The sequence below is a fragment of the Chiloscyllium punctatum genome, chromosome 22 (assembly GCF_047496795.1).
Source record: "Chiloscyllium punctatum isolate Juve2018m chromosome 22, sChiPun1.3, whole genome shotgun sequence".
NCBI classification, from domain to species: Eukaryota; Metazoa; Chordata; class Chondrichthyes; order Orectolobiformes; family Hemiscylliidae; genus Chiloscyllium; species Chiloscyllium punctatum.
Genome location: NC_092760.1, coordinates 32,852,876 through 32,868,026, shown reverse-complemented (window position 1 = coordinate 32,868,026; position 15,151 = coordinate 32,852,876). Strand labels below are relative to the sequence as shown.

Genomic DNA, 15,151 nt, shown 5'->3' with positions numbered 1-15,151 from the left:
GTCTATTTCTTGCTTTCTTAATTAAATCTTTGCTTCCTTAGTATTTGTCATTTTGGATCTGATTTGATCTGTCTGATTCCCTGGTCTAACTAATCACCTTCTCTGCTGTGATTGCACAGTGGCAAATGCTACTGCACTCATGACCCCAGACCATTGGTTTGAGAACAAAGTTTGAAACCCCACCAGGGTAATTAATTATTATTTAATTAACAATTCTGAAATTAAATGCTAATTTCAGTTATGACAAACATGACAAGTAAAATAATTTGTCATAAAACCTGTATGGTTTAATGATGCCCTTTAGGAAAGAAAATCTGCCATCATTTTCTGGTCTGCCCTATATGTGACTCCAGACCCTCAGCAATGTGAATTACTCTTAACTGCCCTCTGAAATGACCTAGTAAGCCAGATTGTTAAAGGGCAATTCCAGATGCACAACAAATGCTAGTCCTGCTATTATAGCCACATCCCATAAGAGAATAGTTCTCATCTTGTAAGGAGACAGACATTGATTCTGCTATTTGCTAAGGCCCCAGTTACCCTGTTGCTTTGCAAAAAAATTGCAAGTGAATTGATCTATACCCAGACTGTAGTGTGCATGATTTAAATACAGCTAACCATTCATTACACTCAGACACAAATTGTAGAACAAGTATATGGATATAATATTTTAGACACATTTTTCAGGAAGCTAAGAATTAACAGTATAAATTGTGAATGCAATACTGTCATTTTAAGTTGCAGCAACCTTTTTTCAAACAGAACGTTTGAAGTTAATGACATGAAAAGGTTAAAAGTTAGCAATACCAATTTTAAAAACTGGCCCTTTCAGTAATGTACATTACAATTTCAACTATTACTTACACATTTTCCTTTTGATAATCATTACTATTTTTCTTTGTGAACAATATTGAACAGAGTACTGAAATCAATCTTTCAAAGTCGTTATCATTCTTCCTAAGGTTTAGAAAAGGTTCTTGATTAAAGCCGCCCTATTTTTTAAACCATGAGTACAATGGAATTATTGTGATTGTAATGAGAGAATTGTGGCACCAATTTTGCAATTTTTTAGGTACACAAAATTTGCACTTTCTCTTAGAAAGAGAACTACTGTGCAAATAACTGTAACTCGACAATTAGTGTGTCGATTGTTATGTAGTTTGTTGCTCACAGTAAATAGGCTCACTGAGGCAAAAACTAAGAAAATTGGAAAGAGATAAATGGAATAAGAGCTACCGGGTGCTAAACACTCCTGGAAAGGATGAAAGCTGGTCGATGACAGCATCTGAAATACTGCCCAAGAGCTATGATCTTGTATTACCCTTGGACCTAACAGATAATTCTTCCTTCAGTCCTCCAAAGAGGGTGATGAAATAACAGTACAGAAAGCAAAATGCTGCAGTTTTCAGAAATTTGAAATTTAAAAATCAATAAGTTTAACAGCAGCTGTGGAAAAGAGAAACAGAATTAAAACTTTTCAAGCCAATAAATTCAGGAGGTGGCATTGGAGTGGGTAATATCATTGGATTAGCCCTTCAAAGAAACAAATTAATGCTGTGGGAAACGCAAGTTCAAATCTCACCAAGACAGCTGGTGGAATGGAAATTCGATATTTAAAAAAAGAAAATTGGACTTGAAAACTAGACAGCTTATTGTTTATAAATCGATTTATGAACTTCCTGTCGGGAAGGATATTCTTACGTAGTCTCCCATCAAACTATGATGACTCTCCTCACAAGCAAACCACCCGGTCCAAGGGATGGGCAATAAGAGTCTGACCATTGCATTCCATTACATTACACATTCCATGTAAGGTCTTTTTTTAAAAGCAAAAAAAAAGCCTAACGCATTGAATGTGAAGAGGCCACTACGAGTACCTTCCCCAGCAAGGCTGAGAGTGACTCACCTGAGGAAGGTGGGGTTAGGGCGGGTTTGCTCCAGCCCTTTTTTTTTCCCTTTTCCTGATGTCACTTTGGCCTCGCCCCACGAAGAGTTGCCGAGTGACAGAGTGAGAGCGACTCGCTGGGGGAGGAGTGAGTGTGTAGGTGAGGGAGAATCTTACTTTCGGATTGCATGGACTAATTTAACACACACACACCTCTCTAGCTCACTTCTGAGAGTTTAACGAAGAAGCAGGAGTACGTTGTGAAGATGAACATGACGCAGGAGAGTTATTTCCTCAAGTCGGCCTTGCCCACGGACGCCCCGGTGTCCACCTTGGCCATGCCCTCGGACACCCAGCTCGACCACAGGGACGGCTCCCAGCAGAAGAGCATGAGGGTCCAGGAGCAGGTCCGCACTATGCTCAAGAGTAGCAGCAGTAGCCGGGCCAGCTCAGTCTGTGGAGGTAAACACACACTCTCTTTCTCTCTCTCTCTGCTTTTGTGTGCGTGTTTAATTGTTTGCAAAAATAAAACTTGTGATTGGCATCTTTCTCCGCTGTCACCCTTAGATACTTTTAGATGTTTTTCCAGTCATGGTCTTAAAAAAAGAGTTTGATGCTCCGATGGTGTTACATTTGCAATGTGTGTCCTTACTTACACGTACTGAGTTGTAGAGAATATTTGAATCTCTGGGTTTAATTTTTTTTTCAAGAAATATATTAACACATTATGTCCCAAGGGATTACTCTCTCTTTTATCTGAAACCGAGCTCCGTAAATCCCCTCAAACCGTGCATGATCTGTATACTGACTGCAGGGAAATTTTGGGTGTGCCTCGCTGTGTAAAGTTCAGGATTGTGGGCAGATCTCATCTTGTACACAGAGGTGTCACTTGCAGGTTGTCCACCTTAACCTTTTGTTGGCAAACATTTAGTCGTAACTACTTGTTCTAGATACTCTGTTTGAAATTCATATGGTAACTACATTCAATTTTCTTTCTACTTTTCATATGATCTGAACTGCTTTCTAACTTCTGCATGATAACCACTGTATGGACCCCATTTACTTTACATATGTGGAAGAACATTGCAGAACTGAATAGGAGCTGCTAAACTTGAGTCCTCATTTATATAGATCAGTCACGTTTGTCTAACCTTGTTCACTAGTTCTTTCTCAAACAGAAACTGCCCCTTAGACATTTTTATATTTGTTAATTCAATAGATTAATTTTCTTTGGTCAGTTTTGTTAATCTCCTTTTATAATGATGAAAACAATAGGTCCCTGTAAATTTTCTGTCACTTCTGCAGAGGGAGCAACTGCCTTGACCTTTTCTTGACAGAGGTAAAAACAATGACTGCAGATGGTGTAAACTCAATTTGAAATTATAGTTGGAAAAATGCAGAGCAATTCTACTTTATGGTGTGAGGCATGTTTCAACTTATGAATGAATAGAAACGAAGAGCTGGAAGAGAACAGTGAGGGCTGTTTCATTATAGTCAGAGAGGAACTTATGAATTGTCTCGATCAACAACTGACATCAAATATTAAAATAATTAAATATGTGATCAAACGATAGCTACCATGTCAAGGTTATGCTCCTGGCCATGAAATTTTCATTCTCTCCAGTTCGTGCTGGAGACCTTAAATACCTATTACAATCTCAACCATGCAAAATTAAACTTGCGGTAAGCCATTTAAGTGTTGAAAATTGTATAACATGCCATTTGTCAAAGAACATTTTGGAATTCTGATGAATCCCATACGCTTGAGATTTGCTGTAACTTTATGATGTAATTTGAAGCTCCTAAAATTTTAAAGTTTTTGACGCATTTATGTATAAAGTATGGGAAAAGATTTTTCTCAAAACTCATGTGGAATCAATAATTAGATGGCTTTTCATGCATTGTTTGTGTAACCTCATTATTCAGTTCCTGTCAGAATCTCTAAAGTTTTCATGATATAACCATTTGTTTTCTTCATGTGAAGACTGGTGTGCTGTTCTGGTTGTGATGCAACACTCACCTCTCCAGTTTCCTTTAAAATATGTTGGAGATACTAAGAAGAATATAGTAATTAACTTTTCGAAACAAAAACAAATTACTTGAGAACTCAAAGTATCAGAAAGTTTGGTTTGTGGAGGTGAGATTTTTTTCAGAGCACTCTCCTAGGGTAGAGTGTGTTAATATCTCTATCAGGGATTATTCTACTAATGGTGTAATATTGCTGGTGTTCTCTAAATTTTCTGTCGCTTCCAAAAACTGTGGCATCTTTTTCGGCAGTCTTAATGTCAAGGGGCCTGTGATATTCAGAGTTCAAGTTTTAGAATCTCGCATTCTGAATAAAATGTCTAGCTCTATTTTATTTCTATTGAATAAGAGACAAATATTCATGAAATGGTTCAATTTATTAATTAACTTGTGGGCGGCACAGTGGCACAGTGGTTAGCACTGCTGCCTCACAGCGCCAGAGACCTGGGTTCAATTCCCGCCTCAGGCGACTGATTGTGTGGAGTTTGCACGTTCTCCCCGTGTCTGCGTGGGTTTCCTCCGGGTGCTCCGGTTTCCTCCCACACTCCAAAGATGTGCAGGTCAGGTGAATTGGCCATGCTAAATTGCCCGTAGTGTTATGTAAGGGGTAGATGTAGATCTAGGGGTATGGGTGGGTTACGCTTCGGCAGGGCGGTGTGGACTTGTTGGGCCGAAGGGCCTGTTTCCACACTGTAAGTAATCTAATCTAATCTAATCTAAAAAAACTTATTAACTGCAATTTGTTAACTGCAATTTATTAACTGCAATCTGGAACATGGTTGGACAAAGTGTCTTGCTTACTTGCTGCCTACTCTATCCATCAAATTAAATTTAGTGCCCCCATTGCGCAAATTCCCAATGCTAAACAATGAGCTCTCACATTACCACTCCTTCCACATTATTTGAAAAATATTTTATTACAGTTCATTAGAAGACAGTTCCTGAATATCTGAGGTGTTAATACTTGAAGAAACATTCCACACTTAATAGCTTTAAATTAGTTCCCTAACCAACAATGCCTGCTGAACTTTTAGCTGCCTCATTCAGATTGTTTTGTTGTGTAGCGACTCCAGTTTGGCTTCACTCACTGCAACTGTTCTCAGATCCTTAGTTAGCAGTTCAAGATCTGTCTCAAATACATCAGCGCTTTGTATGGCCTTCATTACCTTATTGTCCTTTTCTTATTACAAGGTTTATATCTCCATTATTCATGACTTTCAAAAAGGAAATATGAGAACAGTTCTCTCCAAGCTGAGTTCGAACTGCAACTTTGAAGCAAAAGATGCTTTCTGTAGCAGCAATAGAAGAATGTTTCTCATAGCTTAGTGTTTTGACACAGTGGTTGATTGAACTTTTGAATCAAAGTCCATGGTCACAGTGTGAATTCCTGTGAAATTTCAGTACTTTCTAATGTTAAAATGCATTTTGCAATTTCGAAGTTGCACTGTTCAGTTTCTTCTCGTGAGTACAAGTTAATGTTTAGTTAACCAATGGTGACCATGTAACCACCGTCTATTTGTTGTGAAAACTCATCTAGTTCAGTAATGTCGTTTGGAGGAGGGAATCTAGCCTATATGTGACTCCTGACCCAGAGCAACTCTTAAAAACCTGGAAAGCCAATCGATTCAAAGGCAACTTGGGACAGATCACAAATGGTGTCCTTGTCAGCGATATCCATATTCCAAATACGAATAAAACAAATTACTTTTTATTGATCATATAAGATTGCTATTTGTGCTGAAGCTAGTAAAAATAACTGTTAATTTCAGTAGCTCGTAAGTCACTATAAAACTCAGATTTATCAAGAATATCGATACTGTTCCCTATCCCACTTGAATTTCTAGTCAAAAAGTACAAGAGAAATCTTGCCATCTCATATATGATCCATGTATTCAGTTTAGCTTTCATTCTTGCTCAATCTTTGCTCTATATTTTCCTCCTTTGGGTGTAATACTGTGGATTATGCACAATTTCTCCTCTCTCAATCCCTGTTATATTTAAATGCTTTCTAATTCCAATTCTAACGTATCTCTGGCAAATCTAAACTGTTCTCGCTACCCTTCCTCCAACAATCTACAGTACTTGCTTTGGAAAAGAAAAGAAAGAGCTCATAGTTTAGCTCTGGGAATTTGCGCAACGGTGGCACTAAATTTAATTTGATGGATAGAGTAGGCAGCAAATAAGAAAGACACTTTTTCCAGCCATGCTCCAGATCGCAGTTTAATAAATTGGACAGGCGACTGAACCATTTCACGAATATTTGTTGAATCATCTTTTTTAAAAAAAAATCTACTATGATGTTTGAGTTTCCATGGGAGTGCCACAACAGAGTGTACTTTTAAAATTTAGTAATGTTAAGCTCAGTTGGTTGGAGTTTAGTTCAAACTGTAGTAAGACTCATTGGTGTAGATGAGGTCAAGCTATAGAAATGCAACAACAGTTTCACACTTGTTGCCTCTGACATTTTTTTTTCTTTTAGTTTGTACTTGAGCATCATTTCCAATCTAATAATGAAACTAAGGTTTAGTTTGTCTGCATGTCAGTACAAGGTGTACTTTTCTAATCCAGCACTCCCTGTGATCTGCACCATTATTATTCCACATTTTCTGAAGAAGACGCATTTTGCAGTGCAACAAAGATGATATTTAGATGCTGAACTATTTTTGGGCATTTGTTATCGACAATTACTGTCAAAAAGTCCTTGATTAGTATTTTGGAAATAATTTAACCTCCGAGTAATGGTTTGTTTACTACCTCATTCCTGGAAAACGTAGCTCTGTCCACTCTGTAGAATATATAGCACAATCTGTGACCAGCTTTCATAGAGATATGCAGCATGCAAACAGACCCTTTGGTCCAACCCGTCCATAGGAAATGGACCTCAGACAGGCTCAAGACAAACATTAGTATTCTTGAATTGCTAGATAATGCCGAAAATATGTCGATCCCCTGCGGTGCTTGAGGCGACTAAAGACTTGAGAAAGGAAAGCTTGCAGGTCTGGATGAGTGTTGACAAAGATGCACCAATTGTGAATCAACTAACTGATGAAGAGTTTGTGCCAATGATATTCAGGGTGAAATAAAAATGAAGAGACATTCATGGTAAAACCAAAGTTGCAGTACAAAAACTTCATCAATAAATATATTTAGTTGGCCACAGATCTGATATATGTATTGGAGCAAAGAAGATCTCTTTCTGAGAAAGAGGTCAGATCTGTGCATATGATGCAAGGGAGACTTGCTAAAGAAAGACAAACACCAGGTTGCAAGTTTGGTTCAAGCAAGAAGAACAGGCAGGTGATCCTAGCCCTTGTACAAAGTGCCTGTCCAACTGCTCTAACTCCAAGTACTTTGAGTGTCCCCAGAAACTCTCTTAACGGGAATGCTGTTGTCCGAGTCAGCCTGTTCAGTGAAGAGAAGCAGAATAAGAGAATGGGATTGTTTTTAAAACTCCATTGTTGACCCTGAAATGTGACCACCTGTTTCTAGCAAGGCCCAGTCCTGAGGCTGCCAGATTAGGAAGGCACAAACTGAACAATAATCCCTGCCGTGCTTTGATTCATTTATAAGATTGCTACAGCTTTTTGTAATGGTAATCATAATTGCATTCCCTTATGTAAATATTTCCATGCACTTAGCATGGATGTAGACACATTAAAGTTAGGTTGGTTTGATGTAGACTGCGACTAAATTTTGTAAATGTTTAATACTCATTGTAACTACTTTTTGATTTTTTTTGTTCTGTTGTAATCTTTAATTTTGGAACAGCATGGTATGGAAGAGATACTGAGTGAGCAGTAATTGGTTTTGAAATTCCATAAATTGGTGTTGAAGGGGTTGACGTATAGACAAGAGGATCCATGGTTTGGAAATCTGATCTGTGTTGCAATTAGCGAATGTCGGGTGAGTGTCCTGCCCTAAGGTGAGGAAAGAAAACATAAGATTCAGGCGTTGTGCTTCTAGTTGATGCAATGCATGTCGTTATGGGCAAGGACAGTCTTAGCATCTACTGAGATGCTGCTTGTTGTAGAATGGTCCACAGACGTTCAGATACTTGTGGTATGGTGGTAGTGTCCCTACTTCTGAGCTAGATCCCACCTGCTCCAGGCCTGTGTCATATCATCTCGGCACAGGCAAATTAGATAATATCTTGAATTTCTATGCACTGTCCTGATCTCCTGTCAGGAGTTTATAGATGTTATGCAACAGCTGTTTAGATCATTCCTGCTAAAGTTTTTCAGCAGGAGATTGGGATCGTTGTGCAAGTCATTGGCCTCAGTGTCTGATCGCTTTTGTTGAAGAGTGGTTATTTCAGCCAAGTACCCGGCGCCTTCACTTGATAATCATATTAATAACCCAGCAAGGGATGAGAAATTGGGAAGGAATGTTTTCTTAATGTAATTAAGAATTTTCCCTTTTTGTGTGTTACCACAGATTCTTTTGGAATGAGATATCCAGTGGCAACTATGCCAAGCTTCGCCTCCAAGTCTCAAGCCTTTGTAACTGAGAGAAAGTACTCTGTGAGTATACGGCCCCCAGTGGTGTAGTTTATCTCTGCTGCTATAGTTTCACAAACAGCTCAAACATGACTAGGATCGCAACTGAGCCATTATGTGGGTCTAATGTTCCTTCGTGGGGGTTGTGGGGGGCGGAGGTAGCAGTCATGTTATTGCTTCCTCATTTTGGTAGGGTTTTATTTCCTGCAGCAAAAAATATCCATGGCAATAAAAGCCATGATTCCAAACATTGCCCTTCAATCATTTGGAGACCAGACACTGCAGTCCCATCAGGAATTACAGCATTTTTGTATAATGCAAATTTACAAGGATGTTGCCAGGGTTTGAGGGTTTGAGCTGTAGGGAGAGGCTGAATAGGCTGGGTTGTTTTCTGTGGAGTGTTGGAGGCTGAGGGCTAACCTTATAGAGGTTTATTTAATAAATGAGGGGCATTGTTAGAGTGAATAGTCAAGGTCCTTTTCCCAGGGTGTGGGAGTCCGAAACTAGAGGGCGTAAGTTTAAGGTGAGAAGGGAAACATTTAAAAGGGACTTAAGAGGCAACTTTTTCATGCGGAGGGTGGTGTGTGGCTGGAATGAGCTGCCGGAGGAAGTGGTGGAGGCTGGTACAATTACAACATTTAAAAGGTACCTGGATGGGTATATATGAATAGGAAGGGTTGAGAGGGATATGGGCCAATTATTGGTAAATGGGACTAGATTTATTTAGGAAATCTGGTTGCCATGGATGAGTTGGACCAAAGGGTCTGTTTCCATGCTGTTCGACTCCGACTCTATTTGCAATCAACACGTTTACATAATAGGAAATACTTTGTGCCCCAAAAAATGTTTGAAGTCTAATTTGTATTTTTGGATTTGAGCTTAATAAAGAGTAGAGTTAGTGTTCGTTGCAGAACATTGCAGCATTTTAATATGCTATGGATTCCAAAATGTCAGAACAGTTATGGATGTAAGAGATTTCTGCACCTATTTTCAGAAGTTTGAAAATGAATTTGAAATGTATTGAAATGAAGTGAAGATCAACCATGATCTAGTTGAATGATTTCAAGGAACTTTGTCCTGTTCCTATGTTTGTTGATTAGTCACTTGCAGCAAGGAACAATGCTCAGAGTGCACTGATTCGGAAATCAAAAGCTGGAGTAACTAATGTTTTCATATATGGCTTGACAATGAGAAAATCTTTCTGGAACTATTGCTCCTTGACTAAAGGTACAGTTTGGTGATCTGCACAAAAGCTTGTGATTTCTGTACACTAAATATGGGAAGAATATAAACTCAAATCCATTGAGCTTTTGCCAGGGATTAAAGTTGACAGTTCTGAAGACAATCTGAAGAGTAACTACTTTTTTTTTTCCCCAGAGGCTGGGAAAAATAAACAATAAACTAGTTGTCATTGTAAAGACCCATGATAGATTGATCTTACTGGTTGGTGGCAAATTTATGACAAATAATCTCAAAATTAGAGATTTGGAAAGTTTCTTTACAATTCGAACCATCTTCCATGTACATCCTCTGCCTCAAACTATTGTGTTTTTTAGAAAAAGGGAATTAAGTTGCTTGTTGGAAAAGGGAAATATTGAAGGATGTGGCAGACAAGTGAATGAGTGAGATTATTTTATAGAGAACTACTTGGTGTAAATGTGAACCAAAGAGCATGTTTTTGTGCTTAACAAATGAGATACAATTGCTAGTCAGTGGTCCTGATATTGTGCAGGTGGACCACTGGCGGAGAATAGGACAGGGCAGTACTGTGGTGCATACTGCAGTCAAGTAGTTGCCAACATTCACTGGCTGAAAAATTGCTTCTAACTTCATAGATTTGCCAACAACTGTAAAACCAAAGCCCTACGTGATTCAGTACTTATGTTGAGCAGTTGAAGTAAGTGGAGTTGAGGAACGAATTAAACATCTAGACTTCATAATTGAACTCTTTCGAGTTTGCTTTCATGGTGCTGTGCTTAATAGGTTTCAGAGTTATTGGTTTTCTCCCCCAGACTGCCAAGCCATCGATGTACAAACAGGGGACGAGTCGAAACTGGTCGTCTCGTTCAGCCATGGGGGATTACTCCTTCAAAGGGGCAACCACAGGAGATCAATATGTTAGGCAAAGGGAGGAGATGATCTCTCACTACAGACCCATTTCAATTCATCAGACGTCTTCAAGACCACAGTCCTTCCATCAGTCCACAACGTACAGATATGTCAACCAAGGGCTAATGGATCAGCAGGACATTGACAACTTGTCACTACACTCAATGCAGCTGCCTGGTAAACATGCTGAGATCATGAGGAAGAAGTCTTGGTCTGGAGCACAAATGAATGGACAGGCCATTTACCAAAGAGTAGACAATGGAGAGACCAGCATGATGTCAGATCAGGTTGATAATGGCTATTCATCCTCACGTGGCCGCAATAGCTATAGCACCAACACCTACAATATGAGCTACGCGACCAGTAAATCTCCAGTCAAGCAAATGGGTAACATGAGCCTGCCCAGATCCTTAAGTGGATCAGTTGGTATGGCTGGTTACGCAGTGGAAGGGATGGAGGAGATGTCTGACCGTCGACAAATCAGACCCCCAGCTCAGCGCACCTTGCAGAGAGTCCAGCAAAGCAGCAAAGTAGCTCGAGGAAGAACCGCTTCAGGTTCCTACTCAACAGTGCAAATGACACACGCTCCATCGCTTCGCAGTTTGGGCAGATTGGAGGGCAGTATGCGGGAATTGGGAGACCTCCAAGCGCAAGAGTTAGAAGCGACGAGGCTTGATGGATTTCAAATGGCGCAGCTGACGCAGTAAGTCTGCAATTGACCTTGTAAGCGAAGCTGTATTAGCAAGGTTTTCGATTCACTTTGTATGTGAGTAGGGCATTTTTAATCTTTGTTGTTGACTCGCAAGAAACTCAGAAAAACTCTGGATAGAATCTCTAGAGAGAGGGAGAGAAAGACTCGATTTTAGAGATTGATATTGTTTCATCAGAACAAATTTCTAGTTGGCCCATTAGTTGTAAATTGGGAGGGGAATCTATTATTTAGAATTTCCCAGATTCTATAAATAGAGCTTTTAAAGCTTTTAGGTTGCTTGCATGACATTTTGGGGATTTTAGTTCTTTTTTAAGTGGCCCTATCAAAGCTTTTTTATTTGATTGATTTCGCAGTCCAATCAATGTCACTGTTACTTTTATCACTGAATGTTTAAATTCTTCTTAATACAGTCAGAGTATTCCCTGATTTTAACAAGCCTAGATGCTAGTCCTCAGTAAAAATATTTTTTAAAAAAATGAAGCACAATAAATCATTTCTTAGAACAAAGACCTTTGTAATTTTTTGGGGGGGACAAAAACGGGGGAAAAAAAGCCTTGAAGGAACAAATGGATCTGGAAATCTTCTTTCCAAAGTGTTCATAAAGTTGGACAAGAAACATGAACAAATTACTTAGTACTGTGCTAACAATGTATCTACTGTGAAACCAATAAGAGGAATAGGGTGTTAGAATTAGGATGCGAGAGAACGCATTCAGATTGTTCAGAATTTTCAAGAGTGTTATTCACCGAGAAGAAAGGGATTGTATTTAATTTCATGTGTTTCCGAATCCCAACGTATTGTGATGCCATCTACCTCGTAAAGCCATTTTTGAGTTAATGATGCCATTACAGCACACCCACAAAGTCACAACACAGAGAGGCCATTTGACTCTCTAAAACTGAATGGTCATTAATAAAACAACTTATTTAACTGCTCAGTTACATAGCAAGCTGGTCAGTCTTGAATTTAATTGAGCTGTGCTGAGCAAACTTTTTTTTTGGAGACCTGCAATTAGCCACGTCACCCATAGCCTATGAAAGGGCCATGACTGGTAGACATTCTCTGGGAGAAAGCACTCTTGTGTGAATGCTCCGTGAGGAGAGAATCTAGCTTTGCTATGATCCCCTCCACGAAAAATAGCTTTGTAACCCGCATCGTTTGGACTTGCACTGGGAGGCCACGCAGGAAGTGCAGGTTCAAATCCCAGTGAATGCATGGCAGATTTCACTTTCCATTCTTGCCACACACTGTATTTGTTCTTGTAGCACAGTGGTAGAGTCCAGGCCTCTGGGACAGGAGACTTGGGTTCAATTTCCACCTACTCCAGAGGTGTTCAAATAACATCGCTGAACAGGTTGGTTAGGAAAATACCCAGTGATAGGTGTGCAAGAACCATCTGTCCCAGGCCGGGACTAGCCTTTGTACATTCTACAGTAAGTGATGTTCCTTTCCAGTCCGGCTTCCTCAGTTATTATAGGTAGTTTTGTAAGTTATGGAATGTTTGAACTTTGCACTCTTGCTTCCGGGTCTACTTGCCTAGCGCCCCAGCTTGGAAATGTAGACAATCCACCTCTCGGAATTTTCCCATCCGCTTTTTATTTTAATGAGTTGAAAGTTTTCTACAACCATTGACGCCCAGTATCACATTCCGCACAGCTCAAGCGCAACCTTTCAAAATCTAGCCCGTAACTCCTTGGTTTGCCGCTAATATGTTTCGGCAGATGTGTTGAGAAACCTGAATTCAATATCGTTCTCTCTAGATCCGATGGTTTGGACCTGCCGACTGCTGTCAACCTTCTGAGCTCTCCTGACGTTAAGAATCAAGTGATTGGAGCTGGATATATCCAACATGAATGCTACCATGATGCGGGTGCTAAAGAGCAAGTAAGCGTTGGTGACTATGGCGAATCAGTGAAATACTTTGAGTATTTTCCTTTAAGTTCCTGTCGCTTATAACTCTTTTTATTCTGAAATTCTTTTAAATTGAAGTAATGCTGTAGACATTCTGTTACATGTAGCAATATGTCACTTGTGTTATCTGTGTGAGTGCTATTCTAGCCTCTTGCACATCCTTGATTTTGAATTACTCCACCATAAGTCATCAGCTGCCAAGGCCCTAAGCTCTGGGATTCGTCCCTGAACTTCTGCAATTCACCTTGCTTCTTAAAGATATTCCTTTTAAATCTACCTCTCTGATCAAGCTTTTAACTATCTTCCCAAATATCTCCAGTGAGGCTCAGTATCAGGATATATTTGATAATGCTTCTGTGAAAACCCTTGTGATATGTTGCTTTATTAGAGACAGTATATGGGAATGAATTGTTGGGTGTAACATTCACATATCCCCTTGTTATTTGAACAGGCTATTTGCAACTATTTGCAAACATATACCCCACCAAACCTCAAAGGTGTGTTGAGAAACTACCTGGCAAGACATGTCCAGATATAAGTTGGTTAAGTTTCGTTACAAATGAACTTGCAGAACAACATTATTATTATAGTATAGAAACGTAATGTAAAATAATGAAAACGTCACACCTCCATGCTAATAAGTCATGCTTTACGAAACAAAATAATCTTTATCTCCTGCAGCATCTCCTAAATTTCGGAGTCTGTCCAAAGTTCTTAGCTAAACCTTTTTTGTCAAAGGAAGCCCAACTTTATGCTGTGATTTTTGCTGATCCTGACTGACTGCCTTTGGTCTTAATCATCTGATATTCAGAGCCAGGCTAGAAGACCTCAGTGCCCAGAAAAATTAGCAGACAGGTTAGAACATTGCTTATTGTTATAGGTCTATGGCAGAATGTTACCAAAGCTTAAATAAAAACAAAAGCAACTCAGCAGCTCTGACAGCATCTTCAGGGAGAGAAACAGACTTAACATTTTGAGTCCAATAAGACTTTTCTCAAGCCCTTTAGTTGGTAAAGGCGAGTTAGAGGGTTGTAATGACCAAGCCCGTTATTACAAGTGCTAACATTGGATAGTTTTCCCTTATTAGGCTTATAATTTGAAGGCCATCTCGAAGCTTGCGAACCTATTCAATCACGATGCGTTGGAAGTGCAACAGAGTGCGACAGCAGCAATGCGCAACCTGATCTATAACAACACTACAAACAAACAGGAGCTGGTCAAGCAGAATGGAATCCCCAAGATGATGCAGGCAATCAAAAGCATCGATGAAGAACTGAAGGCCAACATCACCGGTAAGTGTAATTCCACCCTTTTATAAATTAGTTCGGTCCTTGAGCCTGTGAGTGATGGTATGGTAACTTGTTGAGTATACGGCAACAAAGACCAAAGTACAAATTTGTATTTCCATCTAAACTCATCACAGGTCTGAACGAACCTACTTGGAAGGACATTAAATTTATTTGGGTATTTACTCTTTACCCATCTTCAGATATCATTAGATAGGATTGAAAAATAGCTTTATTTAAAAAAAAACTTCCTATTTCATGTATTTTTTTTCTGGCTGTGATGCTAGAGTCATTAATCAAAATTGCAGTCACATTAATTAACTAGTAATTAAATTTGCATGTTATCTCGTGGTCCTGCTGTGCCAATTTGTAAACCTGTAAGCCAGCCTAATTTATTGCGGTTTATGTGTTATGTACCATATTTTTTTTGACTTCAGGAATATAAACTGGGAATGCTGAAAATGACAAGATAACCTCTTCTGAGTGCTTTCCTTTTAAACCTTGTATTTTATATGGATAAATTGTGCGCTTTATTTAGTTTACAGTTCTGTGTGTCAAAACCTGTCATCCCCTAGTCTGTAATGTGTAACCACACCATAATAAGCACTCTTCCCCCCACTCCCCCCCCACCCCCCCCACCAACTCCCAGCACCGCCACCATCTCCAATCTGTTGCTGTTGCTGTCCCTGCTGACATTCACTGTAAGTTCATCTTCAACAACTACTTC

General features: G+C 39.4%; 1 protein-coding gene across 1 annotated transcript in view; it reads left to right on the top strand.

The window, feature by feature from the left end:
- Window positions 1-1,979: 1,979 nt before the first annotated feature.
- Window positions 1,980-15,151, top strand: part of LOC140493484 (plakophilin-3-like) — a 52,821-nt gene continuing 39,649 nt past the window's right edge. Inside the window, exons 1-5 of the mRNA XM_072591970.1 lie at window positions 1,980-2,347; window positions 8,345-8,430; window positions 10,419-11,218; window positions 12,988-13,111; window positions 14,226-14,430. Coding sequence (XP_072448071.1) covers window positions 2,152-2,347; window positions 8,345-8,430; window positions 10,419-11,218; window positions 12,988-13,111; window positions 14,226-14,430 — 1,411 coding nt within the window. The 5' untranslated portion in view covers window positions 1,980-2,151. The remainder of the gene's footprint in view (window positions 2,348-8,344; window positions 8,431-10,418; window positions 11,219-12,987; window positions 13,112-14,225; window positions 14,431-15,151) is intronic.